The 25,885-nt window shown below is 48.4% G+C and overlaps 1 protein-coding gene across 7 annotated transcripts in view; it reads right to left on the bottom strand.

Moving 5' to 3' along the window:
• Positions 1-23,569, bottom strand: part of ARHGAP22 (Rho GTPase activating protein 22) — a 172,338-nt gene extending 148,769 nt beyond the window's left edge. For all 7 annotated transcript variants that reach the window (XM_027594589.2, XM_027594579.2, XM_027594570.2 and 4 more), the window contains exons 1-2: positions 23,434-23,569; positions 19,432-19,596 (exon numbers count right to left, since the gene is read on the bottom strand). In XM_027594589.2, the coding sequence (XP_027450390.2) occupies positions 19,432-19,483 (52 nt within the window). In that variant the 5' untranslated portion in view covers positions 19,484-19,596; positions 23,434-23,569. The remainder of the gene's footprint in view (positions 1-19,431; positions 19,597-23,433) is intronic.
• Between the last annotated feature and the right edge of the window lie 2,316 nt (positions 23,570-25,885).

The following is a 25,885-nucleotide window of genomic DNA, read 5'->3' on the forward strand; positions in this document are numbered from 1 at the left end:
TCAATATCTGCTGAAATTATTCTTCCAAAATTATTCTTCCAAAACGCATTCCCAAATAAACAAAACTTAGGACAGCTAATTGCAAGCAGAACTGCCCATCAAGAAGTGTTAAAGAGAGTCTTTCAGGCTGAAATGAAAGGACACTAGACAGTAACTCAAATCCACATGAAGAAATAAAGAACAGCAACAAACTATACAGGTAAATATTTAAGAGAGGATTAATGTATTTTTCTTTGTAACTTCTCTTTTTTTCTTATCTGATTTAAAAGATAACTGTATAAGACGATAATGGCAAATTTATGGTGATGAGTACCCAATGTATAAAGCACACAGTGTATGAAGATGTAACACACACATAAATATGTGTGTGGGGATAGAGATACCTAAGAAAAGTTTTTGTATAGTTGGTATTAATCCAAAGTAGATTGCTATAAATTAAGATGTAATCCCCAAGGCAACTGCTAAGAAAATAACCCAAAAATATATAGTAAAAGAAGGAATAACAAGGGAATTAAAAGAGTATGTCAGAAAATATCTACTTAACACAAAAGAAGTCAGTAATTAAAGATCTGAGGAACAAAAAATGATATGTGACACAGAAAAAAGTAGCAAAGTAGCAAAAGTAAATCCTTCCTTATCAGTAATTACATTAAATATAAATGGGTTAAGCTCTCCAATTAAAAGGCTGAAGTGGAAGAATGGATTAAAAAGATACCAACAATATGCTGTCTAAGGAGACTTACAGTAGCCCCCTTTATCCATGGGGGATATGCTCCAAGACCCCTAGTGGATGCCTGAACAACAGATAGTACCAAATCCTATATATATTGTTTTTTTCCTATACCTGTATGCCTATGATAAAATTTAACTTATAAATTAGGCACAGTGGGAGAGTAACAACAATTCATAAACAGAGAGAACAATTATAACAATATACTGTACGGAAAGTTATATGAATGTGGTCTCTCTCAAAATATCCTATTATACTGTATTTACCCTTCTTCTTGTGATGATATGAGATGATAAAATACTTATGTAATGGGATGAAATGAGGTGAATGACATAGGCAATGTGAATAGGGTTAGGCTAGTATTGTCCTTCTGATAACATCAGAAGGAGGATTATCTACTTCCAGACCATGTTCAACCACAGGTAACTGACACTGGGGAAGTTGAAACCATGGGTAAGGAGGGACTACTGTACTTTATATTCAAAGACACAAATGGGTTGAAAGTGAAAGGACTGAAAAAGAAACCCCCACCAACAGTAACCAAAGAAGAGTTGGGGTGGAGTACTAAATTCAGACAAAATATACTTTAAGATAACAATTATTACAAGGGAGAAAGAAGGACAATATGTATTAATAAAAGAGTCAGTACATCAGGAATATGTAACGATTATAAACATATATTCACCTAACAATAGAGCACCAAAGTCCATGAAGCAAAAATAGACTCAAGAGATAAATAGTGCACCAATAGTAATTGGAAACCTTAATATCCCACTTGCAATAATAGATAGAACATCAATGAGGAAATAGAGGACTTGAACAACACTACAAAACACCTAGACCTAACAGACATTTATAGAATACTTTGCCCAAGAATAGCAGAATACATATTCTTCTCAAATGCACACGGAACACATTCCAGAACAGATCAAATGCTAGACCACATAACAAGTCTCAATAGATTTAAAAGGATATCTGTTCTCACCACTTCTAGTCCACATTGTACTGGAGGTTCTAGCCAAGGCAGTTAGGGAAGAAAAAGAAATAAAAGTATCCAGATTAGGAAAGAAGAAGTAAAACTATCTCTGTTCACAGATGACATGATCTTGTACATAGAAAATTTTAAGGAATCTACTAAAAAACTATCAGAATTAGTAGATGAGACCAGCAAGATTGAAGGGTAACAAGATCAATATACAAAAATCAATTGTATTTTTACACACTTGCTGTGAACAATCTGAGAATGAATTAAAAAAATGATTCCATTCATAATAGCATCAAATAGAATAAAATATACATGGATAAATTTAATAAGACAAATGCAAAACTTATTCTCAGAAAACCAAAAAACACTGTTGAAAGGAATTTAGCTGAAAAGATCTAAATAAATGGAAAAACATTCTATGTTCAATGATTGAAAGATTTAACATTAAGATGGCAATACCCCCCAAAACGATCTACAGATTGAACACAATCCCAGAAGACTTCTTTGTAGAGATTGACAAGCTGATTCTAAAATTTATATGGAATTGCAAGGCACCCAGAATAGCCCAAACATGTGGCCTGGACATCAAGCTCCAGTGCAGTGGTGATTTTGGCCACAACACAGGTAGATGCACTTGTCATGGTTGCTGACTTCAATGTGAAAGTTGGTCCTAAATGTCTTTGTCTATGGGTAAAGGGGTGGCTCCCTACTCTGTACCCTACCCACTTTGTTCCTTACCTCTGTGAGGGAAGGAACACTCCTTCTCTCCACTCACAGCATCCGGGCTCATCTATCTTCCCACCCAAGAGGCTGGCTCATAACAGGATGGCTCGCAAGGGGTTCAAGGTGGCTCTTTGGGAGTATTGGAGGCTGAGAATTGAGCAGGAGGATTGGAATGATCTAGGCAAGGGATGACTAAGGCTCCAACTAAACTAAAATGGAAATGATTGCTGTGGCCAGCTGAAAACAGCTCTCACAGTGGGGAGCCGAGAGGATGAAAAGCTAGAGACCTGAGTCTGACTCCTGGCTTCACCAGCCTTGATCCGAGTAACTTTGAGCAAGTCCCTTAACTTTTCTGTGCCTGTTCCTTCATCCATCAAACGGAGATGATAATTTCTTTTCTGCCCAACCCAAATGGGCCATGCTAAGGTAGGAAGGCTGTGTACATGGAAGCTCTTTGCAAACTGCCAAACACTATATAAGGACATGTACAAGAGTGTGTATAAGCATACAACACGATGAGCAAGAACCAGCTGTGCACTGACAACCCAGTAAACTCTGCGAAGAACCACTACTGTTCATTCTTTCCCAAGATTTTGGCCCCGACAGCTGAATTCTCATACCAGGAGGTAACAGATATTCTGCAATATGACATATCCTCAGGAACAGCCACCATGAAATCTATGTTCTTACTGATGAAGGTAACACACTTATTTGAACTGCACATTAAAAGAGTTTGCTCACTAGTCTGCGGTTTGCTTTGACATCTTTGGCATGTGAGTCTTGTGTTTTGGTCAATAATTTCAAGCCTTCCCAAATGTGGCTTCTCTGTTTACAGCTCTGCGTAACTCAGCAGGCAGTCTCTTGATGTAAATACAACAGGGAGTGGAGGGGGGAGGTGACTTCAGAGGAAGTGAGCTGGAGGGGACACCCGCCGTGCCCACTGCTTAGGCGTGCAGCCACTACAGTTTGGCACACACCAAATACCAGTGCCAAGGGCTCAGAGCCCCGGTCAGCCCTCTGCAGACCCAACGTTCCGATGAGCTTCTATCATCTGATTAGCTTTTATCATTCTTGGTTTCTGTTTGCCGGGTTATGGGAGGCGGTGTGATATCACGGACAGAGCCTGGGCTTTGGGATCAAAATCTGGCCCCACCATGCACTGGCTGAGTGGATCTAACAAGCCACTTCACTTCTCGGTAGCTTAGTCACCTCAGCTGCAAAATGGAGGCGGCAATTATCACCTCCCAGGGTGGTGATGGAGATGAAATGAGACCAGGATTTGAAGCAGGTAGCATATGTTTGGAACATATTTGACACTCCACAAAATGTAGGTATGTGGCTTCCTTTATGTCAGTTATGAAACAGGTAACCTGACAAGCAGGGCTTCTGCTTTAAAGAGCCTATAATCTTGTGAGAGGGGGAGGCAGACATATGAAACTGCTAACCCTCACACATGCACTCACATGTGAACACGCTCATATGTGTGCATGCACACAGGCAAACATGTGCACGCACACTCACACACACACCCTCACAGTCTTACATACACACTCTCCCACTCACACTCATACACATACATTCTGTCCCAGGCACATGATCACGCTTAGGTTGAGACACAGTTGAACACTTCCCCTTGAACTTGGCTTCACCACCCACACATGTGTGTATATGTATAGAATGACACGTATCCACAGGCTCACCCTCACACAGGGTGTGCTCACCGTCATGAAGTCACCACATTGTGACAGCCCTGGAAAACACTCTAGCCCTGCTGTCCGTGAGTCCCACTCCTCTGTCACCATCTGCTGCTGCCCAGTGTGGGGACCTGTGCTGATTTGGGGGTGGGCTCCTCATCACCAGGGGGTGGCACATCTCCCTGCCCTTCCCCATGCTCAGTGTTTATTCTCAGAAAATACTGACTCTGGTCAATGGCTTCTCAGCCCCCTTTCTAAGAGCCTCTGGTCCAGAGGTAACTATAGGCAAAATATGCTTCTGTTGGCTCCATCAGGGACCAGCAGCCTGCTGACCCAGCCTGGCCACCTCTGGGGACTTCCTGCTTCTGTCTGGTCCTCATTCTATGAGCTCTGCCTTCCCCTTCTGCCTTCAACCAGCCTTCAACCAGCCTTCAACAGACCATCCTGGCTGCCTCTGAGCTCAGGGGCCCTCGGAAGTGCCTACTGCTCTCTATTGCTCCCAACTGGTCACCCAGTGCTGGCCAAAGCAGCCTGGCATCTGTGTCTGTGTAGCAATGTGAAGGAAGGCTGCATGGTCACAGTTCTGACCTAGCTCTGTGAGTATGTCTTAAATTTCCTAGGCTTTCTTCCAGAAACCACATCATCCCTTATACAGCTTTGTGTCTCCAGGGACCTTAATAACTATTCACTGAATGAATGGCTGAGCCATCTATGGCAAATTTGCCATGGTGCCTTGGTGGAAGGCTGGGACTGGTTGTGGAGAGAGGGTGTATCACTTCTGCCCCAAACCCACTAAAATGGACTGAACAACGGAGGAGAGCCCAGCAGGCCCCTTGTCCAGGTCAGGGGACACCTCTAGCCCTTCAAACCCTTCGGAGCAAAGGAGTGACTTTGCTGCTAAAGAAATCTGGACTCATCACCAAGTTCCTGGTTCAGAGAAGACCAGGTCCAATCTCTGGGTGGTGGGGGGGTGCAAGTTGACATAGAAACTGCCACAATAAGAATGTTTTGGGGCACATCCCGAAAAGAGGAACCTGGCCTGGAGTCACTGTGACTCATTTGCTCTTACATTTCTCAAGAGGAAGTTAAATCAATCACAGAATACCACTTCCTGAAATGACAAGTGGTTAGAGTGTTTTCTTCTCCTTGTGAAATACAATTCCCTAATATTGAGGTAGGCGTGTGTATTTCTCAGTTGCTTTTCTTGAATCAGCCTCTGTAACCACACTTGACTTCCAATGCCAGGTTGGCCACTGACAAGAGGTTGGACCCTGGACAGATCAGTTAATCTCTTTGTGCCTTTGTTCCCTCTTCTTTAAAATGGGGACAAGAATACCATCTGGCCAGCACTGTTGAGAGGATTAAATAAAAGGGCCTACGAACATCTCTTCAGACAACCCAGGAAAATATAGATGTTAAGCACCTGTTCTGAGTCCCATCCAGTCCAGATCTTTTCCCTCTTCTGGAAAATGCAGTCATTTTCCAGCATTTTCCTGTGGACTGGATAACTTCGATGGTATCTTCCAGATCTGAGAGAACATGACTGGGTCAATAGAAAGATAGCCATTTTGAGCCAACTCTGAGAAAGATAAGTTCTCATGTCACTGAGAGAAAAGCATGTTGAGCAGTGTGGTCAGGGTGAAAGGATTCTGCCACATTCGAACCCTAATGGGAGGCCCTGCTCCTATTAACAATTGTTGCTTCCCTGAAAATAAGGTTGAGTCTCAGGTAACCACACCTAAGCCATCATGTTGAGTGAAGAGTAGGTAAAATATCTACACAAAACACATGATGTCTTGTGACCATTATGCTCTTCTAGGATCTGGTCACCAGAGGTCTTTTAGAAGGAGTCAGTCAAGGGAGGCCCGGGCAGTCGAGGAGATTACTTAGACTTTACATCTCACGAGCCTGAGTTCAAATCCTCCATCCGCTCTGAGGTAGCTCCAAGAACTTGGGCCTGTGGCTTGTGTTCTCTGAGTTTCAGCTCCCTCATATGTAAAACAGGGATAATGGGGCTGTGGGAAAGTTAGAGGTCAGAGAGGAAGTCTCACAAATGAGCTCCTCTCCCATGACTCATACCTTCACAGCAGGGATGAATATGTTCTGATCAAATTGCATTTATGAGTACACACAACTGTGGAAGTACTTTAGCTCAAATCACTCTGAGTTAGCTGCCCTTGTGACCTCCCATGGTGCTGAGGGCTGTGGTGGCCTAATGGAGGAAGTACAGAGAGTCAGGGTGGGGCTGGGATTTAAGTCCAGATCCATCTGTCCCTAGGATTTACATCCGAATCATAATGTGACACTGACACCAGGGCACGTGGCAAATGCATTGAATGGCTTCAAAATCACGCACTTGATATTTGCAATATGCCCAAGTTAAGAGTCGTTCCTTCCAGCACTGTTATTCTGCATTTCCACTCAGAAGTGCTTTCCCAACTCTCCTTCAACTTAAAGATGGCTGAGTCTAGCAGGAATTAGAGGCTTAAATTGCCCTTTCTTGCAAAGGAGGGGCATCCCCTCAGTATGCACCCTCACACACCTGCTTTGCTGGGCTTGTCTTCCGGCCCAGGCTTGGCTCAGGCTGGTGTGTCAGCCTCAAGGCTCCCAGGAGGTAGGCTCTGCTCCATACCCATCCACACTCAGCCACCCCAGGGTCCTAGCAAAGGAGTGGGTTTATACATGCACAACATGTCACCTAGAACAGAAAATGCTTCTCCAAACCCTTAGCTCGCCTCCAGGAAATCTAGCCCCAAGAGAGATCCAGGAAAACAAGTATCCAATTCTTAAAAGCAGCCATGTCCCTCCTGTGGTACAGTGATTGCAAAAATCTCCCAAGTCCCTCAGCCCTCTCTGCATCCATGAGAGACACGTGGCCCCATCACCCCAGTTTTTGCCCTAGCAGATAGCCATCAGCTGTCACACAATGAGGGAGGCCATCCTTACCAGCATCCCCACCGTGGACACGCTGGCAGAGCACAGAAGACTGCGTGAGAGCTTGACCCAACAGCAACAATAACTGTTTACGCTTTGAAGCCACTGAGTTTTATGGTTTGTTATACTGCAATAGCTAACCTCACCCGCCCCCCAAATTGCACCCAGTTATAACATGGACTTGCCCAGCCAGACCTCCTTGGTTTTGAATTTCTCATGCCCTGATTCCAGCCAGGACACCTGACAGGGGGTTGGCGAGAAACAGGCTGGGTTTGAATCCTAACGGCCCCTGAGTCGTAGCCTCTCAGATCCTCCTTGGGACTAATGATATCCAGCCCTCGGGGCCATGGTGATGACCTGTGAACACATAGATGAAGCTTAATACTGAGTAGGTGTTCAATAAATGGTAGCTTCTAGGAAGTGCTACATTGACACTTGTTAAGTTTTTGTCTTCAGAATTGAAGCCCCGTTTCAAAACCATGGCAACACCATTGGGGCTTCAAGGAAGGTGGAAGACATTCAAACCCCTTCTTCTCCATGTGCATTTGTTAACAACCAATGCTACACAAAGTCCAGTGCCGAGAACCGTGGAAGGATCCAACTTGGGAGAACATAGTCCTCGTCCCTAGGACACTCGCATGGAGGGCATGTGTAATGGGAAATTTATATTTGGTCTTTGTCCCTGGTTCCTGGCACAGAACTCTGAGAACTCTAGGAATTTCCTGAGCAATGGGAACGTCTTAGTTATTCATATCAAGCCCCTTTCGATCACACCTGTGTCTAAGCTAGGCCCCCAGAGACCTTCAAGATGGGGGCTGGCCTCCAGGAAAACCAAGACATGATTAGCGGGCTGGAGCTCTCAGCCCTGCCTCTCACTCCCACCCCTGCCTCTGGGGATGGGGGAGGGAGGCGAAGTTGATTTCAATCACCAACAGCCAATAATTGGATCAATCATGCCTATGTCATAAAACCTCCACAACCCCCCCCATCCCCCCTCCCCCCCTCCCCCGTCCGGATGATAGAGTTCACAGAGCTTCCGGCTTGGAGATGTTGGGATGGTGGCATGCCCAGGGAGCTATGGGGTGCTACTTTCACCCCATGCCTCGACTACACCTCTTCCCGTTTGACTGTCCCCGTGTTGTACCCATTAACATAAATCAGTAACAGTAAGCAAAGCGTTTTTGTGAGTTCTGTGAGCCATTTGAGTAATTATTAAAGCTGAGAAGTGGGTCACATGAATCCCTGAGTTTGTAGTCAAGTTGGACAGAAGTGTCTGGGCATGGCAACTAGTGTCTGAAGTGGGGGCAGTTTTGTGGGACCGGGACTGTAACCTGAGGGGGCGGTGCTAATTTTGAACAGCTGGTGCAGAATTGAATTGAATTGTTGGGTACCCAGTAGGTGTCAGAATCAGAGAGGGTAAGACAAATATCCAAGGCTCTCATCTTCCCTCTGGATATGAACCCTCAAGGCCAAGGCCTGTCACACTCCCTCCCGGGCCTATGTCCAGGGCAGGGCTTGGGAGAGAGCAAAGAACCAGGGACTGTGCAGAGGCTCTGGTCTCTCTGAGGGCAGGGCCATGGGGAACAGCTTGGGCCTGTGTCCATGGCATCTTTCTCCTGTCTCCAAATTTGCAATTTTGAATATCAGTCTCTGCCAATATCCCAAGGGATTCACAGAAGACCCCAAACCTATAATTTGGGGTACACACTGTAAGAACCCTTTTGTGGGTCTGGGCATTTGGGCCCAGCTGCCAGTGTGCCTTGCAGAAGAGATGCACGGGGCTTTGTTCAGGCCATGCTCTGTGGTCTGGGCCTGGGGCTGGCTCAGCCTGAAGAAGGGTACCTCTGTCATTTGCAAAAAGGTACTGTCTAGCCTCAGGGCCCTGGCCCTATACTGTGAGCTGCCTGGAGAATCAGTCCCTAAGGCTTGAACACAGTACCCTGGGATTCAAAGAAAGGGCAATAGCCAGAGGTGACAGCAGGGGACTGACATCAGGCCTATTTCCCCTGCTCGCAGCGGGCACGTGAATCCAGCCTGCCCTCTCTGTTGAGGATGGCCCTGCTTTCGCAACCATGCACTCACGCAGACCCGGCCCTGCCAGTAAGGAGCATATTGTGCCCTGGTGGGAGCACCTCCCTTCAGTGCAGATTGGGGTAATCCTATGTTAGCAGTTACCATTTGCTGAGCACATACCGCGTGCCAAGCCCTGATATCATGGTTCACACATACTACCCTCCAAAAAGGTCTTGTTCATTCCTGTTCTAAGAGGAAAGTAAGGCCCAGAGGTGGTAAGTGATATGTGCCAGGTCACCCGCAAGCAGGGGCTAAGCCAGCATCTCCACCCCAGCCTGCCAGGGTGTCTGATACCAGATGGCTCCGTCTACTTCTGTAGTGAGCACCATCACGTACCATCACCACCAGATGGTACGTGTGTGATGGAGCTGACTGCTTGTTCCGTGAGCTGCACCCGCCCACCCCGGAGGCCCCCAAACCACTGACAGGCCCAGAAATTTGCTTTCAAGGCATTTCATTCTCCCTGGTTACCTTGTTAGCAAATTTAAAGGATAAAGACTTTTGAAAATAAAAAAAAAAAGGGATAAAGACTTTTGAAAGTCATCAGGTCACGGACTCAGTAATATTTGTTAAAGCATATTCATAACTGACAGGATTTCATCATAAAATGGGCCTAAATTCCTCGTCATTCTCCATGCAGCCCCCCCCCCCCCCGCCCCAGAGTTCCTTTCTTTGGTCCAGGTAAGATGTGGGGGCATAGTCACGTGTCCCGCGGGGAGGGTCAGAGCTTGCCTTGCCTTCCATGAGCCCAGGAAGTCTGAGTGAAGAGATGAACACCACCCTTCACAGGCAGCTGATGCCCAGTGACAGGACTCGGGGAGGAACAGAGGGCTCACCCTTGACCCAGCAGGTTGGCCCCCGGGGGGGCTGTATCCTGCAGATGCATTATCTTGCAGACAAAAGTGCATTTACAGCCTTGTTTGTAACCGTGAAAATCTAGAGATGGCCTGTCATGGGCTCTGCTGTGTAGCCTGGGTGTCCCGAGGACTGACATGCAGCCCCCCTCCTCTGCCTGCCCTGGAGATGTCTTCACCTAAGATATCCTCCCTTCCTGGGGGCAGCTGCCACCCATGGCTAGTCACTGTGGGGGTATAAAGGCCTCATCTTCTCGCCCCGACTCAGCACAGCCCCCAGCGCCCACCCCAGCCTTGGCTGAGTGTGCAGTTGACTGAGGCTCTGTTGTGCCTCCATCATAGTCCAGCTTCTCCCTCTGCTCAGTCCTGCTTGCTGACTCTTTACAGGTGCTGGTCCCCATAAACTTCCTCCATGCTAATCCCCACCTCACAGCCATTGTGAGATAACTCATGGTATCATCAGAAAGTCCGTAACACACTCATCATAGTTATTTTAAATTCTCCACCTTACAATTCCCAAATCTCTGCCATGTTTGAGTCTGGTTCTGATGCTTGGATAGAGCTGCCTGGAGTTGGGTATTGACGTTCTTTTGGTCAGTAAGGCTCTGATCATACTCCAACAGGTTGGGCTCTGATGAACTAGTTTCCCTTGACGTCAGGCCTTGTTAAGAACAGAGCACACTAGTCAAAAATGGTTCCTTTTCCTCTCCTCCTGCTGATATTTACTGTGGGAACCTGGCCAGGCTCCTGGAGGTAAATCGCACAGTATTGTGGGGCTCCCCTATGACTGGGTCCCCCTGGAGTTCTTAACTCTCAGAGCCGTCCACACTGAGCCTCCAGCAATTCATCAGCTACATTGTAGGTTTCCCTCTGCTTGGACTGGTTCCCACGATGGCATTGACATGTGAGGCTCTGCTGTAGTTGTGACTCCTTGTGCTTGCTTGTCTGTCTCCAATCCTGGAGGCAGTGGTTTGCCCTGTGTCCTCCCTTCTCTTACGGCTCCCAGAGGGTGGTTGATTTTCCAATCTGTTCAGCTTGTACCTGTTCTTAGGATGGAGTGGTGACTTCTAAGCTCTTTATGTGTGCTTAGTTTTTCTCCTCAGGCTGTGTTTTTTGTCTTGCTGTTTAGCATGTTTTGTAATTGTTGGTTGGAAGCCATAGATAATGTATTGGGTAACAGAAAGTGAAGTGAGTAGCTCTTGGTTTGAGGTTTTATGTTAATCTGGCTGGGCACAGTGCTGTGATTAACGTTGATGGTAACTGTAAGTGCCAGGGGCTTCAGTTTTTCTGACTTCCTTGTTTTTTTTTTTTTTTTCCTTTCTCTATGGTCTTTGGGTTTCCCTAAGAACTCCTTCCTAAATAGAGCCTCTGTTTGCAGCTCCTTCAGCTGCGATGCACTGTTACACTCAAGCCCAGCTGATGTGTTGGTGAGGTGTGAGGACGGAAAGCATTTTATAATCTTGTGATTAATTCTCAGGCTTTTTGTGGGCCTGAGTCCCTGGGCTCTGACCCTCAGAAGTATTAAATAGGCCACCCCCTGTTTTTTCTTCCTCCCCTGAGGTAAGAAGGAAGTCTAGATGGTTGGCTAATTACCCTCCCACCAGGTCACTATGGCTCTGGTAAGTGGTTTTACTTGGAGGGCAGGCCTTTGTTATGGAGAACATTCTGGTCATCTTTCCCAATGGTTACTTTTCCCTTCCCCTTGTCCAAAGCATACAGGGATTTTTCTTGATTCTTCATCTTGAGAATCTGGTGGCATTCCTGGAGGTAAAGCCCACGAAAGTGTGCCCCTCCCACTGGCTGATTCTGGGCCCTCAGGAGTTTCTCACTCTCAAGCTAATCTAGAGCCCGCCTCCAGCAGGGAGTCAAATTTAGCATTTCAGTGTTCATACCAGATCATGATTCCAGTGGCTTCTGTTTCAGGTAAACTGATCTTGGCTTTATTTTCTAAATTCCCCAATGTCTCCAGATTTGTGGTGGTGGTTTGCCCTGGGACCTCTATTTTCTGATGAGTCTAAGAAAAGTCATTGATTTGAAGTTCATTTACATTTTTCCTTGTTGTATGGGTGGAAATGACAATTTCCAAGCTTTTTCCATGTCAAATTTTATAGCTGCTACAGAATGACTATTCTTTTTCAAACAACTCCTACTGTACCTCCCACCTTCCTGTCCCTAGAAGATCCTGATTCACCTCCCAGAGGCCCATGATCTACATGGAAAACTTCAAAGAACAGCTTCCTTTAGATCTCACCATTAGATTGTAACAAGTGATGAACGAGCTCCAGGAAGTGGGCATTTTTATCAGTTTTGTTACCTGCTGTATCTCCAGTGCCTGGAATAGTGCCTGGCATAACGATTGTGTACTGAGTGACTAAATGAACTATCAACCCTTCGTTAGAGAACCCTTGAGTGAACTTCCCAGGTGTGGCCACCTTTGATGGTCCCAGCTAGCTTTCATCTCTATGACAGTCTGACTTTCTCTGGGACCCTCAGTTGACTGGTATTGAATTAGCACTCCCTGAACACTGGAGAAATAAGACAGGGTGCCTGGTTCCAAGGAGAGGGTCCCTATGCCCCTACACAGAGTCTCCATCAGGCACAAATTGATCATTCCACTTTCTTTTCAAAAAAATTGTCAAAGGCAACAGCTCAGAGCCAAAGATTAATAGTAGAATCCAATGGTTTGTCTGGACAGAAATTCTTATTCATTCAAGAATTACTCTGTGCCCTCCCTTAAACACTCTGTTTTTTTTATTAGATATGTAATCCTTATAAAGTTTCTGTGATATGACCTCTCATGATCTCCCTTTTATAGTGAGGAACTCAAATGGAGAGATTATGTAACCTGAATAAGCTCACAGAGTAAGTGGTGGGCCTAGGATCTACATCTAGACCTGGCTTACTCCAAAGACTAGTCTTATCTTTTCAGAATTGGGAAAATGATGTCAGCAGTAAGGTGGGAGTGTTGACTTTCCCTGTGCACTGGTAAGGTAACAGGAGTTGGATCACAACATGGGACAAAGAGCAGGAGGGAGCAGAGGTCTGGGTAGAGGGGGGAGGGCCACTGCTTAACAGAACACTGGGCAGAACTGGTCTTCAGGATGCCCTGACTCTGAGATGGCATTTAGGGCAGCTATCTGAAGGTCAAGGCCATGGGCATCTATTTTCCCATGTTCATCTTCACTTTCCTCCCAGGTCACCAGGATGCTTCTTCCTTCTTTCCTTATTTCTGGGGTCTCTGGCTGGCACTGACAGCCTTCTAACTTGTTGAGAGAAGCCAGTTTGCACTGAGAGAACCCAGTCCTACTGTGGGGGAGCTGGATGGGCATGTTTCAGATTCAGGTGGGGGATTTGATGGCTGTGGCCAAGGGTGTGGTCAATGTCCCTAAAGGCAGAGTTTCAGCTGTGAATGAGCACTAGAGATGGGTCAGCTCAGATCTGGGTTGAGTCCTGCCTCTGCCACTCATTGGCTGGGTGCCCTCAGGAGTCAAAAAGTACTCCCCAAGTCTCAGCTTCCTTATCTCCCGGACAGGGGGAGCTGCTCTGCCCCCAGGAAGCAGGGGCAGCATTAAATGAGACTGCAGGGGAGGAGGAGCTGCGGAGCACAGAAGGGCTGTGAGCCCTCTCTGTGGTTTGTTATTTGCAATCATCCTCAGGGTCAAATCACTTCTCCCAGATGTGCAGGAACAGAAATCATCGTAAGAAATGGCTCCCTAAGGAAACCCTCTGACTCAGCCCCTCCTTGGTTCAGTCCCTGGGGGTGGGTAAGTGTGGCTTCCGCTTGGCTCCCCAGTGGGCAGTGTGTTGGCAGAGCTTCTGTCTAGACATTCACTAGGGGCTCTGCCGAGCCTCTCCCCAGCCTCCTTGTTCCTGGGGCACAGACGCCTCAGGGCTGCCAACTCGGAGCCCACGAAAACAAGAGGGCTCCTTCCTGATGTTATGGGTGTATCTCCCCCTAAAAGCCATATATTCAAATTCTAACCCCTGGCACCTCACAATGTGACTGTATCTGGAGGTAGGGTCTTTAAAGAGGTAATTAAGTTAAAATGAAGTCATTAGGTCCTAGTCCAACATAACTGGTTAGAAGAAGAAATTGGGACACAGACATACACAGAGGAAGACACGTAGAGACACAGGGAGAAGATGCTATCTGCAAGCTAAGGTGAGAGGTCTCAGAAGAAACTAACCTTGCCAACATCTTGACCTCAGACTTCTAGCCTACAAAACTAGGAGAAAATAAATTTCTGTTGTTTAAGCCACTCAGCCTGTGACACTTTATTGTGACAGCTAGAGCAAACTAACATACCTGCTTTTCCTCCTCACCGTGAGTCAGTGTGGTGTGAGGGGTGAGGGGCAACGAGAGACAGGTGCAGGGATGGATTGGTTGCCCAATCAAGGCCAGGAGGCAGTGGTAACAATTACAAATATACACACACGCAAGAGAGCCTCAAAATACATGAGGCACAAATGGATAGCAGACAACTGAATAATAAGAGTTAGAGATTTCATATCCATCTCAATAATTGCTAGAACAACTAGACAGAGCATCAGCAATGACATAGAAGGCCCGAGCAACAGGATCAACCAATCTGACCTAATTGCTATCTATAGGACACTCCTTATAATGGGTGCAGAATATACATTATTTTCATGTACATATGGAACATTCTTCAGGATAGTCATATGCTAGGCCATAAAACAATAAACCAACTAGTGAGTGGGTAAACAAAATGTACATCTGTACAATTGAAGTACCATTCAGCTAAAAAGGAACAAACCACTGATATATACAAGACCATGAATGAACCTCAAAAACTATGCTAAGTGAAGGAATCCTGATGCAAAATACTACATAATATATGATTCCATTTCCATAAAATGTCTAGAAAAGGCAAATTTATAAAGACAAAATGCAAATCAATGGTTTCCTTGGCCTGGAGTGGGAGTAGGGATTAATTGCAAATGTGCACCAGGGAATTTTTTTGGGTGATAGAAATGTCTTAAAATTGGATTGTGGTGATAGTTGTACAACTCTACAAATATACTAAAAATCATGGAATTGTACACTTAGAATGGGTGAATTGTACTCTTAGAATGGGTGAATTTTACATTTCAAGTAAAGTATGTAAAGTAAATACATACACATATGAGGTGCTCCTGGGTGGCACAGTTGGTTAAGCGTCCATCTCTTGGTTTCGGCTCAGGTCGTGACCTCGGAGTCATGAGAATGAGCCCGAGGTCGGGCTCTCCACTCAGTACAGAGTCTGCTTAAGTTTTTCTCTCCCTCTCCCTCTGCCCCTCCCCCTGTGCTCACTCTCTTTCTCTCTCTCTAAAATAAATAAATAAATCTTTAAAAAATAAATTCATACATACACATATGAGATAATAATAAATGATGTGAAGAAAAATAAGGCAGGGAAGAAGGGTAGGAATGTCAGAGTGGGTTGCAAATAGTCCAGTCATTCGTGGCATTTGCCAAATACTTCCAATTCCCCCCTTCTAGGCACATGGTAGGATGACACTTCCTGGACTCCTTATGGGTAGTTGGACAATGAGCTGGCAATGAGTGTGACCTGTGGGACTCCCAGACTGAGGATTGCATTGCTCACCTGAGACCTTTCTAGAGCTCAGTCTCTCTCTTGACCCCATGGCCTGGCCGCCAGTACCACGGGACATGATTATTTCATCAGCCTGGGTGTTTGAGTCACTATGATGGACAGGTGACCCATGACTCAGTTACTGCATGACCTATCCTACTGGGACACAGACAGGTGGTCAGGGAAAGCCTTAAAAGAAGATGGTAAAGGTCTGAGGGAGGTCAGTTGTGAGCCGTGTGGATGTCTGGGGGGAAGGGTACTCCGGAGAGAGGGCAGAGCACATGCAAAGACCTGGGGCATCTGAGGAAGAGCGAGGAAGCCATGTTGCTGGTGTTCAGCAAGTGGGGGGTCACAGGAGATGGTGTGATGGGTAATGGTGAGTCAGCTGGGGGACAGACATGGGAATCCATTGGGATGTGCTGAGTGAGTGCCACTTCTCATCAGGTTTAGGCTTTAAGAGCCTTGCTCCAGCTGCAATATCGGGAGGAGATGGATGGGCCAGAGGTAGCATCAGGAAGACCAGTAAGGAGGTCTTTGTAAGAATCTAGGTGACAGCTGACTTCACATACTTTGGCCACATCATTCTTCCTATAAACAATTCTTCCCCGCCCCCCAGCTTTATTAGGATATAATTGACATCCAGCACTCTCTAAGTTTAAGGAATACAGCATATAATTTGATTTACATCTATGGTGAAATGATGAGCACAATAAATTTAGTTACCATCTCAAGTAGGTACAAAAAAAAGAGAAAAAGAAAAAAAATGCATTTTCCCTTGTGATGATAACTCCTAGGATCTCCTCTCTTAACTTCTGAATATATCATACAGCAGTGTTAGTAGAGTTGCCGTGTTATACGCGCTACTCCTCTACGGGACTTGTTTATAACTGGACATTTGTACACTTTGACCACTTTCCTCCAATTCCCTCTCCCCCTGCCCCACTTCCAGTAACCACAGATCTGATCTATTTTTCTTTCTTTCTAAATTGGAAGTGTAGTTGACATATAATATTTTAAGTTTCAGGTATCCTATAAATCTGATCCAATCAGTCCTACACTTACAACTTTCAATAGCTCCCTACTGCCCATGAAAAAGAGTCCAAGTTTCTCAACATGGCATCAACCTACCTCTCCTGTACCACCTACTACTTCCCTTCCTACGATTTCAGTTCCCCTGTCTCTGAGTCTCCTATTCACCCACACTCTCTCCTCCCCACCTGGGTCCCTGCAGTTTCCTCATGTCCCTGCCATCCACAGCAGGGAGGGGAGAGGAGATGTTCCAGAGAAAGACCAAGTGAGCAAAGCCAGAATTGGAGGGCACCAGGGTGGGGTGTGATGGAGGATGCCCAGTCCAAGCAGCCCCCTTTCCTTGGTCTTGAAGGTTAGCTTGTGGGCCAAGGAGCTGGGGTCCTCAAGGGATGACTGGACTCAGAGCTGCTTCTGCCTTCCTTCGGGACTCTTTGGCCCAGTATGGGCAGAGGTTACCATCTTCCTGCCCAACATGATTCAGACTTGTAGTGGCTACTCATGGTGGGAAGTACCCAGGAGGGTCAGCTAACTGGGAGAAGCCACAAGTCCTTAGGAGAGAACCAGGTAGGCCAGTGGGCAGCAGCGTGGGAAGCTGGTGAGCAAAGAGGCTGCAGCTGGTCCGAACGGGCAGGATCGTGCCACAGGAAAAGCTTACAAGTGGTGGTGCCCATGGCTGGGTGAGAGTTTTAGCCAGGTCTCCCCAAATAAAGAGACCAAAGTGCTGGCTTGCTTCTGGCTTCCTGCTACATGGCAGGTCCTTGACTCAAGAAAACTCTGGGCAGAGTGAAGAAATGAAGCACAGTATCACAGTTTAACCCCAAAGAATCTCCCATTTGCCCCAATTCCCTGGAAATAGCCATTAAAAGCAAGCTCACGTTCCCAAATGACCTCCTCCGGAATCTATGGTGAGAGAGTCGAGAGAAGAGGAAAGTCAGAGAGAGAAAGACAGACAGACCGACAGAGAGAAAGAGAGAAATCGGGAGAGGAAGAGAGACAGAATGGCCGACCCAGAGAGACCAAGGATGAGGAGAAACTGCTTCCCCTCTGCTAGCCAACTTTCCTATTTTCAGAAGCCTTCTACAGAACAGCATGGCTGATCCTTTTTTATAAAGCTGCCAAGCTGTTTGTGGTCAGATAATGATTTTAAAATTAATTAAGTCTAAAGGAATGAAGTACTGAAGCACGCTACCATGTGATCAATCTCTAACATGTCACTTGAAGCCAAAAATGCCAGACATAAAAGGACACATGCTGTGTGGTTGCATTTATATGAAATATCCAGAATAGATATGTCTTAGGGACAGAAAGCAGATCGTTGGGTGCCAGGGCTGGGGGAGGTGGGGAGCCACTGCTCAGTGGGTATGGGGTTTTCTTTTGGGATGGTGAACATGCTTTGGGACTAGAGAGACGTGATGGTTGAACAACATCATGAATGTACGAATCACCGCTGAATTAATGGCTCGCTTTAAAAATGGTTGATTGGGTTATGTGAATTTCACTGCCCTTAAAAATTTAATTCAACCAACTTCTTTAAATTCAGGTATCTCGTGCAATACCTCATTTGTCTTTTCCTTAAAGAATTAGCATCGGTACTCTGAAGCCAGGAGGGGGGAGGGGGGGTGGGGGCGGATGGGTATCTGTATACCATGAAAACCTGGTGGCCAGAAGCTTCCACAAAAGCAAGTGACGTTTCCTTTCAAATCAGATGATACTATAAACCCAACTGAGGGGAAAATATCTGGAGCTTTTACAGACCCCTAATGCATTGGAAGTAAACAGAATTAAAGGCTAATTTCAGCTGCTCCCCATCCCTACTGCAGAAAGGGAAATCCAGGAGATGACACATTATGAGCGGTGTCCCATAGCACATCTCCAGCCCAGTGTCAGATCCAGGCGACCTGGCTTTGTGAACACAGAGCTTGACTCCTCATCCCTACACATACCCACTCAGACCCCAGCACGGGCTGCTGTGTGCCATCTGAAGGCTCCCCAGCCTCAGTCAGGTGGTTCCGGGCCCTGCCCACACATGAGGTTCACCTGGGAACCGAAAAATATGCCGATGTCTAGAACCCACTCCAGACCAATCTCCAAGTATTTAAAAATATCTGGGGATTTTTAAAAGCTCCTTCATGATTCTAATGTAGAGCTAGATTAAAGACCACTGTCTGCGTTTCTTCCTCTGGTATCTGGGATTTCAATCATCTTCGGGAAGTGTCCAGGTCCAAAGAACATGAAACACCACGGCGCAACCACCCAGCCAGCATCTGTGTGCTCCCCGTCCCCCCAAGCAGCTGCACAACCACCCACATGGCACCTGCACGTGACCCACCCTGAGGGGTGTCTCACTGTGCCTCAGTTACCTCCTGGCACTTTACTGGGGGCTACTGAACCAACTGTCTGGCTGGATTGCTTCCAAGCAGGATACAGGGCAGCTGTAGGATGTACCTTCTTCCCCGTGAAGGACCTGCCTCTTGTCCCCACAGTGCTGGGCATGGTGGTCCTTCCAGACTCTGAATGTCATCAGAGCCCTGAGTCACTGCACTCAAATCCCTCCAACGATCACGGTCATGTTGAAGGCTCTGTGTTTCAGGCAGACACAGAACAGCTCCCAAGTTCAGGGGTGAGGTCTGTGGGCACCATCAGCCAGTGCCCAGGCCTTGACCACAGATGATGCCCCTTAATGCTTCCAGCCCACAGGACCAAGACAGCTCCTCGAGTGACCCCATCTCTCAGCCAAGTGACCCCATCTCTCAAGCCAGAAGCCAAGAGCAAAGGTAATCATACTCCAGATAGAATAAAATAAAATTCTTACCGAAATATCTGGCTGCAAATGTTCTTCTTTTGCTGGAAGCTGTCGGCAGCATAATGAAGCTGGCAGACTATGTGCAAATTTCTTGTGTATCCTTTTTATAAGGAACCAACCACATCCTCAAGCAGACAAGCTAATTCCTGTTTTCCAGTAACAGGAGATCAGCATCTATAGAAAGGAAATATATTTAGAATGCCCTTTATCTGGTGTTTTCTTGGATTTCAAACAAGAAGCCTTGCTGTGAGGAATTAGTCCCTTAAATACAAGTGGGCCCAGGGATCTTGGAATGGCCTTGGGCAAGTCACCGGACTGCTGGATATCAGTTCCTCATCTGTTAAATGGGAACAATAATGACAACTGCCCCTCCGGGCGAGCAGGGCATCAACAAGACAAGGAAGGCTGCAAAATAGCAAAGCCCTTCACATGTCAGATGCTCTGCTTGGTCCTGTCCATCAGCTGACCTGGATTCAGAAGGAGCTGTGTTTCCCACACAGTCTAGAAAGTGGCTACAGACAATGACCTGCAAGCGTGCAGAGACTGCCGGGATGCTGTCTATGGTTCCCAGCTGATGCGGGCCCCAGTCCTGCTAGGGAGGAGACCGAGGACATGGTCCCCACGCCCTCACGGAGAGACGTAGCCCCCACAGCAGCCAGCAGCAGACCCTCAGCCTGGTACTCTGGCTGCTAACGGTAAGGCTTTTTGTTCCATTGCTGGAAAATTCAGTGCCATCCCTGCATCATTTCCACGTGTGGGAAATCGGAAAGAAAATCCCGATTGGGAAACTGCCAAGTGACGTTTAGGCAGCCATCCGTGTCATTGACATCGTGGTCTTTTTTTTTTTTTTTTTTGACAGAGAGACACAGCGAGAGAGGGAACACAAGTGGGGGAGAGGGAGAGGGAGAAGCAGGCTCCCCGCCAAGCAGGGAACCAGATGCAGGGCTCGATCCCAGGACCCTGGGATCATGACCTGAGCCAAAGGCAGACGCTTAACAACTGAGCCACCCAGGCGCCCCTGACGTCGTGGTCCTGGCAATCTCAGGGAAAGGCAGTTCCCAGGGGGCGGTGCTGTCCCATTTAAATACATAGGGAGTTTACAGAGGCCAGGAGCATCCCCTGGGAGGACAGCCCCCAGAATGTTCTTCCTACCCCCCTTCTCGTCTCCTCTGCTCCCCTGTCTCTGCAGTACCGCCCATGTAGCGTGTTTGTGATCGCAGAACCAATCCCCGCCATCCAGATAACACAAGCATGGCCAGCACTCGGTGTGGGCAGATCCCTTCCCCCCATAGGCTGTGGGAGAGCAGGGACTCAGGCTGTCACGGCCACATGAAGTGGAAGCGGGGCTGTGGGCTGCTGGACTGGACAGCACTGTCCTAGACCGCATGGGGCGGTGTCATCATGCACCAGCCTTGGCCTTCTGTGGACAGTTCCAGCCACCGGTCTCTCTAGGGGGAGCACAGGGCCAGTACAGAGGAATCGCCAGGTGGAGCCTCCGGGGAGTGACCTGGGACAGCAGGCAGCCAAAGAAGCCACACTCCTTGGAGAGAGCAGCAGGGCGCCAGACCAGAGGCCAGCGTGCAGCCCAGCCCAGGGGCTAGAGCAGCAGAGTGGCCAGCAGAGAACTCTGGAGCTGGGACAGACTTGGAGACCCTTAGGGACCCAGCGTGACATCTCTTTGTATTCTCCAAGCACACAGGACTGGGAGGGTGGCCGAGGGGAATGAAAAGTGACAGGAAGAAGCCCTTCCTATGACCTGGTGTAATAGGGGCTTTAGAATTGAAAACTCTGGTCTGTGTCCAGGTTTTTCCTTTTTCGAGTAGTGTGAATCTGGACAAGCTACTGGAATAGGGCTACCAGATTTAGCAAATAAAAATACAGAATGCCCAGTTATGTTTTTAGTGTAAATGTGTTCCAAATATTGCATGGCACATAGTATCTGCTATAAAGGTATTCACTGTTGGTCTGAAATTCAGATTTAATGGACTATTCTTATTTTAACTGGCAACCTGGTGTTTATACCTTCTGAGTATCGATTTTATCTTTGGTGAAAATAAGATAATCAGGTAAGAAACTTTCAGTTGCTGGAAACATAAAGGACAATTGAAATTGGCTTCAAACACAAGGGGGGATTTATTGGCTCCTTTAGTGGGAAAGGCCTCAAAATATGAACCTCAGGCATGGCTGGATCCAGCAGTTGATAATGTCAACCAAGTCTGGTTCCCTCCCACCCTCAATTTCCCCTGTTTGCTTCCTGGGTATCTGTTTCATCCACACCAAGGATTCCTAATTATTAAAAAATGCTGGATGCCAAGCTTTGGGAGCTAATATTTTCTCCTTCATGTCTAACAGGAAGAGAACATATCTTTTGGTGTTTCTCTCAGAAATGCTGGGAAGCTTCCCTTCCCTACCTTCCCAAATACCTCTTGCCTTGTGGCTTTGATTGGGCAACCAAATCCATCCTTGAAGCAGTCCAGATGGCTGGGGAATGAGATGTACGTATTGGCTAAACCAACCTGGTATCATCCCAGGAGCTGGGTGCACTGGGCTGGTATAGGAAAGAGGTAGATGCTGGAATAGATGCCAGAGCCCTTTGACCAATGTGGGGAGCCGGCTCCAAATACAGTGCCCACTGCAGACTGCTGTAAGGATAAGACAGATGAGACTGACCCCGTGTGTGTGTGTGTGTGTGTGTGTGTGTGTGTGTGTGTGTAAAATGTCAGTTCTTCCCCTTGGACATGATCATTCTTACTTTTGTTCTCAGCCCCTACCTGCCTCCTGGCCAGATGTCAGCCCTGCTATCACAGAGCAAAGAGGCCTCCCTGGGAACCAGTGTGCTGGGCCCCTGTCCTGGCTGTGCCATATGCCCTGGGCAGGTCTCTGCCCCTCACTGGCCCCCATTTACATCATGGGGGGAGTGCATGTGTGTGGGGGTGTGGGGAGTGTGATTGTACCAGGAAGGCTCTGGTTAGAGGAGGGGCCTTCGCAGACCTCAGCCTGCAGTGAGGATGACAAGGCTCTGGGGCATGGGATTCTGCTTTGGGGAAAACAGGGGTGGAAGGACAGATATGGTGGGCCTTGCTTGTTGGCCGCAGGGAGAGTGGGAGGAACCTCAGGGGCAGAGGAGACAGAACTGCTCTCCAAGCACCCAGCCTAGCCCTCCCCTTACCCTCAGCCATCTTTCTTGGCAGCAGTGTTCAAGGGCAAGCCACATCCCAGGTAAGCTCAGCAGAGTGGGGGCAGCGCTCCTGGTGCCTAGCAGCACCCTGCAAGGCAGTCCTGGGGAGCTGAGGGATGACTCAGCCAGGAGCAGCTTATTTGGCACCGGCCACACAGCCAACTGGCTCACCACGGGAGAGGGTGCTGGGAGCACCAGGCCGTGCTGGACTCAGGCCGGTATGCCCTGCACCCGGCATCCGCCAACCCACAGGCATTATTTTTTTTTTTTTTTTTTAAGATTTTACTTATTTATTTGAGAGAGAGAGAGAGCCCAAGAGGGGGTAGTGTTAGAGGGAGAAGCAGACTCCCTGCTGAGCTGGGAGCCCGATGTGGGACTCGATCCTGCGACTCCGGGATCATGACCTGAGCTGAAGGCAGTCACTTAACAGACACCCAAGGCGCCCCCACAGGCATTATTAATAATGACAACCAGCACTCAGTAGGCCCAGCTGTGGAGCAGATACATTAACATGACAGTACACAGAAGTGAATACTACAGTGGACTCGTGGGTCACCCCACCACAGTTTAACGTGGTGGAAGTGGGGCATTCAAACCCATGGTGCTCGGGGCTTACGGCCACCCCATCCTTCTAGGGCTCCGGACGATCCCGCCGTCCTGCACTGGCCCCAGCACGTGTTCATCCCGTGGCCCCTCATTCATCCCCCGCAGCCTCGGGCTGCCCCTGCACGGGAGCCGTGCCAACGAGCACCCACCACCTGGCGGGCATCCGGGCCCGGGCAGGCGGACGCCCAGGAAAGCTGCGTGGGTGCTGCCCGCTGGGGTCTGCTCACCTGGGACCCGGGGCCGGACACCGCCGTCTCCGCCGCTCAGAGCCTGCCTGGGATCCTTCCTCCGACACCGCCTGGAGGGAGCGCTCGGCCTCCCTGCCCCCTCTGCTCACCCCGTGGCCGTCGCCGTGGCCCTGCCCCCCTGGTCCCCCATGTGAGCAGGGGAGGCGGGCAGGACCAGGAAGAAGCTGTCCAGGCCCAACATCATCAGTCAGATGCAGGCTCCTTGGCTCCTCGGTGCCTCTGGGGACGATGCGTTGATGGCCGTCCTTGGCCTGCTAAGAGCCTGCGGCTGCCCCGCCTGAGAAAGTCTTGCCCTGCCAGGCTAACCTCTGCCAGGAGGGGCTGCGGCAGGCTGGCCGGCGGAAGGCCGCGAGGAGTTCGACTTGGTGCGGAGCGCCCCCTGGCGGGCACCAGCACTCACCGCCTCGCACGCCCGGGGACCGTGGCCTCCCTCGCAGTCCCAGCTCAGGGGCTCCCAGCCTCCGGGTCAGCTGGCTCGCACCCTCCCCACCCTCACCTGTAGCCTCACCTTCCTGGGGGCCACCTGTGGCTGGGAGGGTGTGTAGGATTCCTGGGGATTTCCACCCTGGGTCTTCCTGAATTCTGCACAGCTAGCCAGTCTTGTGTCTTCAGTCTGGGCAGGAAGATGGGGCTGGAGGTCATTAGCAGGGCAGGAGCCCTCAGGTTGGGGCGTGGGGGTTCGGGGGCTCTGAACCACTTTCCAAAGAACCAGCATCACTTGAGAAACTGAGGTCAGAAAGGTTCAGTGAATTTCCCAAGGGGACAGATTACAAGTGGTGTTGCTGAGATTTGAAACCAAGGCCAGCTGATTAAAAATCCTTTGAAAGCCAAGGTCAAGGACAGCAACAGGAAGGTAGCCTTTATTGACCTGGCCTCCCAGTGGCTCTGGTGGGCAGCCCCCTCCTGTGAGGGTGCGCCGGCCTCCCCCCTTCCCTGGACTCAGTGTGGCCCTTTGCTCTTGTCCTCCCTGACCAAAGCAGGGTGGCTGGCCACCAACTGGAAATCTTAGAAAGTCTGATTTGGCATCTGGGAGAGCTGGGGCTGGGTTGGAGTCTCAGTCAGTCCAGCCTCAGGGAGATGATGATGTTGGCAGAGGCCGGCCCGTCATCTACCCTAAGCACTGCCCTTGGAAACCCCTGAGAGTAGGGTGGGGTGGGCTGTGATGGAGTAGTTGCTGGCAGAGGCAAGGAGGCACACATGCTGTTGCAGGGCCAGAGCTCAGGGCCTGTGAGAAGCAAGGCGTGGTGTATTGTTCTTGGACCCTGTCCATCCCCACGGCTACCGTGGGCATGATTGCGAAGCAGCGTGCTAGGCCTCCTTTGGGCATGCACTGTGGAGGGCTACTACCTTGCTCCAGGCTTGCTGGGGGAGGCGTGGGAGCTGTAAGGGAGGGAGCAGATGCACTGGAGTCAGGCAAAGGTGGTTTTGACTCCTACCTGGACACTTTATACCTGGGTCACTGGTAAGCACTCTCTGAGTGCTGCTCCCCATCACGGCAGTGCGGATTGAGTGAGGTAAGCCTCTCAAAGCACCTGGCTAAGTGCTCTGGACCTGTCTTAATGGCCATGATGCAGCTACACTTAACAGGGGCCCGGGAAGGGTTGTTTCCTCCGTTGTCAGACGCAACATTAGCCAGGGCAGTGTTTGCTCTCAAACCGGGTCTCCTGCACATTTTTATATGTCCTGCATTTGAATTCATATTACACATCAAAGAGTAAGCCATTTTTAAAGATGGGATGACTACCTTACAGTCAAATACTCCTATGTGATGTCAGGGCCTGAGTTTTCATTTGTACTTCAAATGCAATTGACAGCAAGTGGCAGAGAATGTGCCTATCTTTAATGTTTCTGTTGGACTCTGGTGCTCTGGGTCTCAGGAGCCAGCAGCCATACTATGGCTGCCTCTTGGGCCTTTTTCTGGAGACTCCCAGGGGATGAAGTGGGAACCCTCAGTCCTAGCCAGGAACCTGTCACCATCAGTGGGCTGACTGGCTTCTGTGAAGTTAGGGTCCTGGGTAAGGGAAGCCCCCAGAAATCATAGTAGTCACAATGATCCTCTGGAAGATTCTTATCAATCAGCTGTTAAACCCCAGCAGTCACAAATTCAGCCAGAACCACACTGTAGATCACATGGCATTAAGAAATCTTAGGAGACTTTCTGTCTGTTTTTCCATAGCAAAGTTTTGTTTTTCTTAGTTGTTATAAATTATAAACATTAGAAGGATATATATTATTTTATGGATATAAATATTTAATTTGATGCTGGAGTCAGGGGATTGTCTCCCCTTCTTTTGAAGAGGGCTTCCCATTATTGAATAGAAGAAGCACGGAACTAATTAATATAGGTAGAGTAAGGGGCGCCTGGGTGGCTCAGTCAGTTAAGTGTCCTGCTCTTGATTTCAGCTCAGGTCATGATCTCGGGGTCATGGAA

This window comes from Zalophus californianus, chromosome 15 (assembly GCF_009762305.2).
Source record: "Zalophus californianus isolate mZalCal1 chromosome 15, mZalCal1.pri.v2, whole genome shotgun sequence".
Lineage (NCBI taxonomy): Eukaryota > Metazoa > Chordata > Mammalia > Carnivora > Otariidae > Zalophus > Zalophus californianus.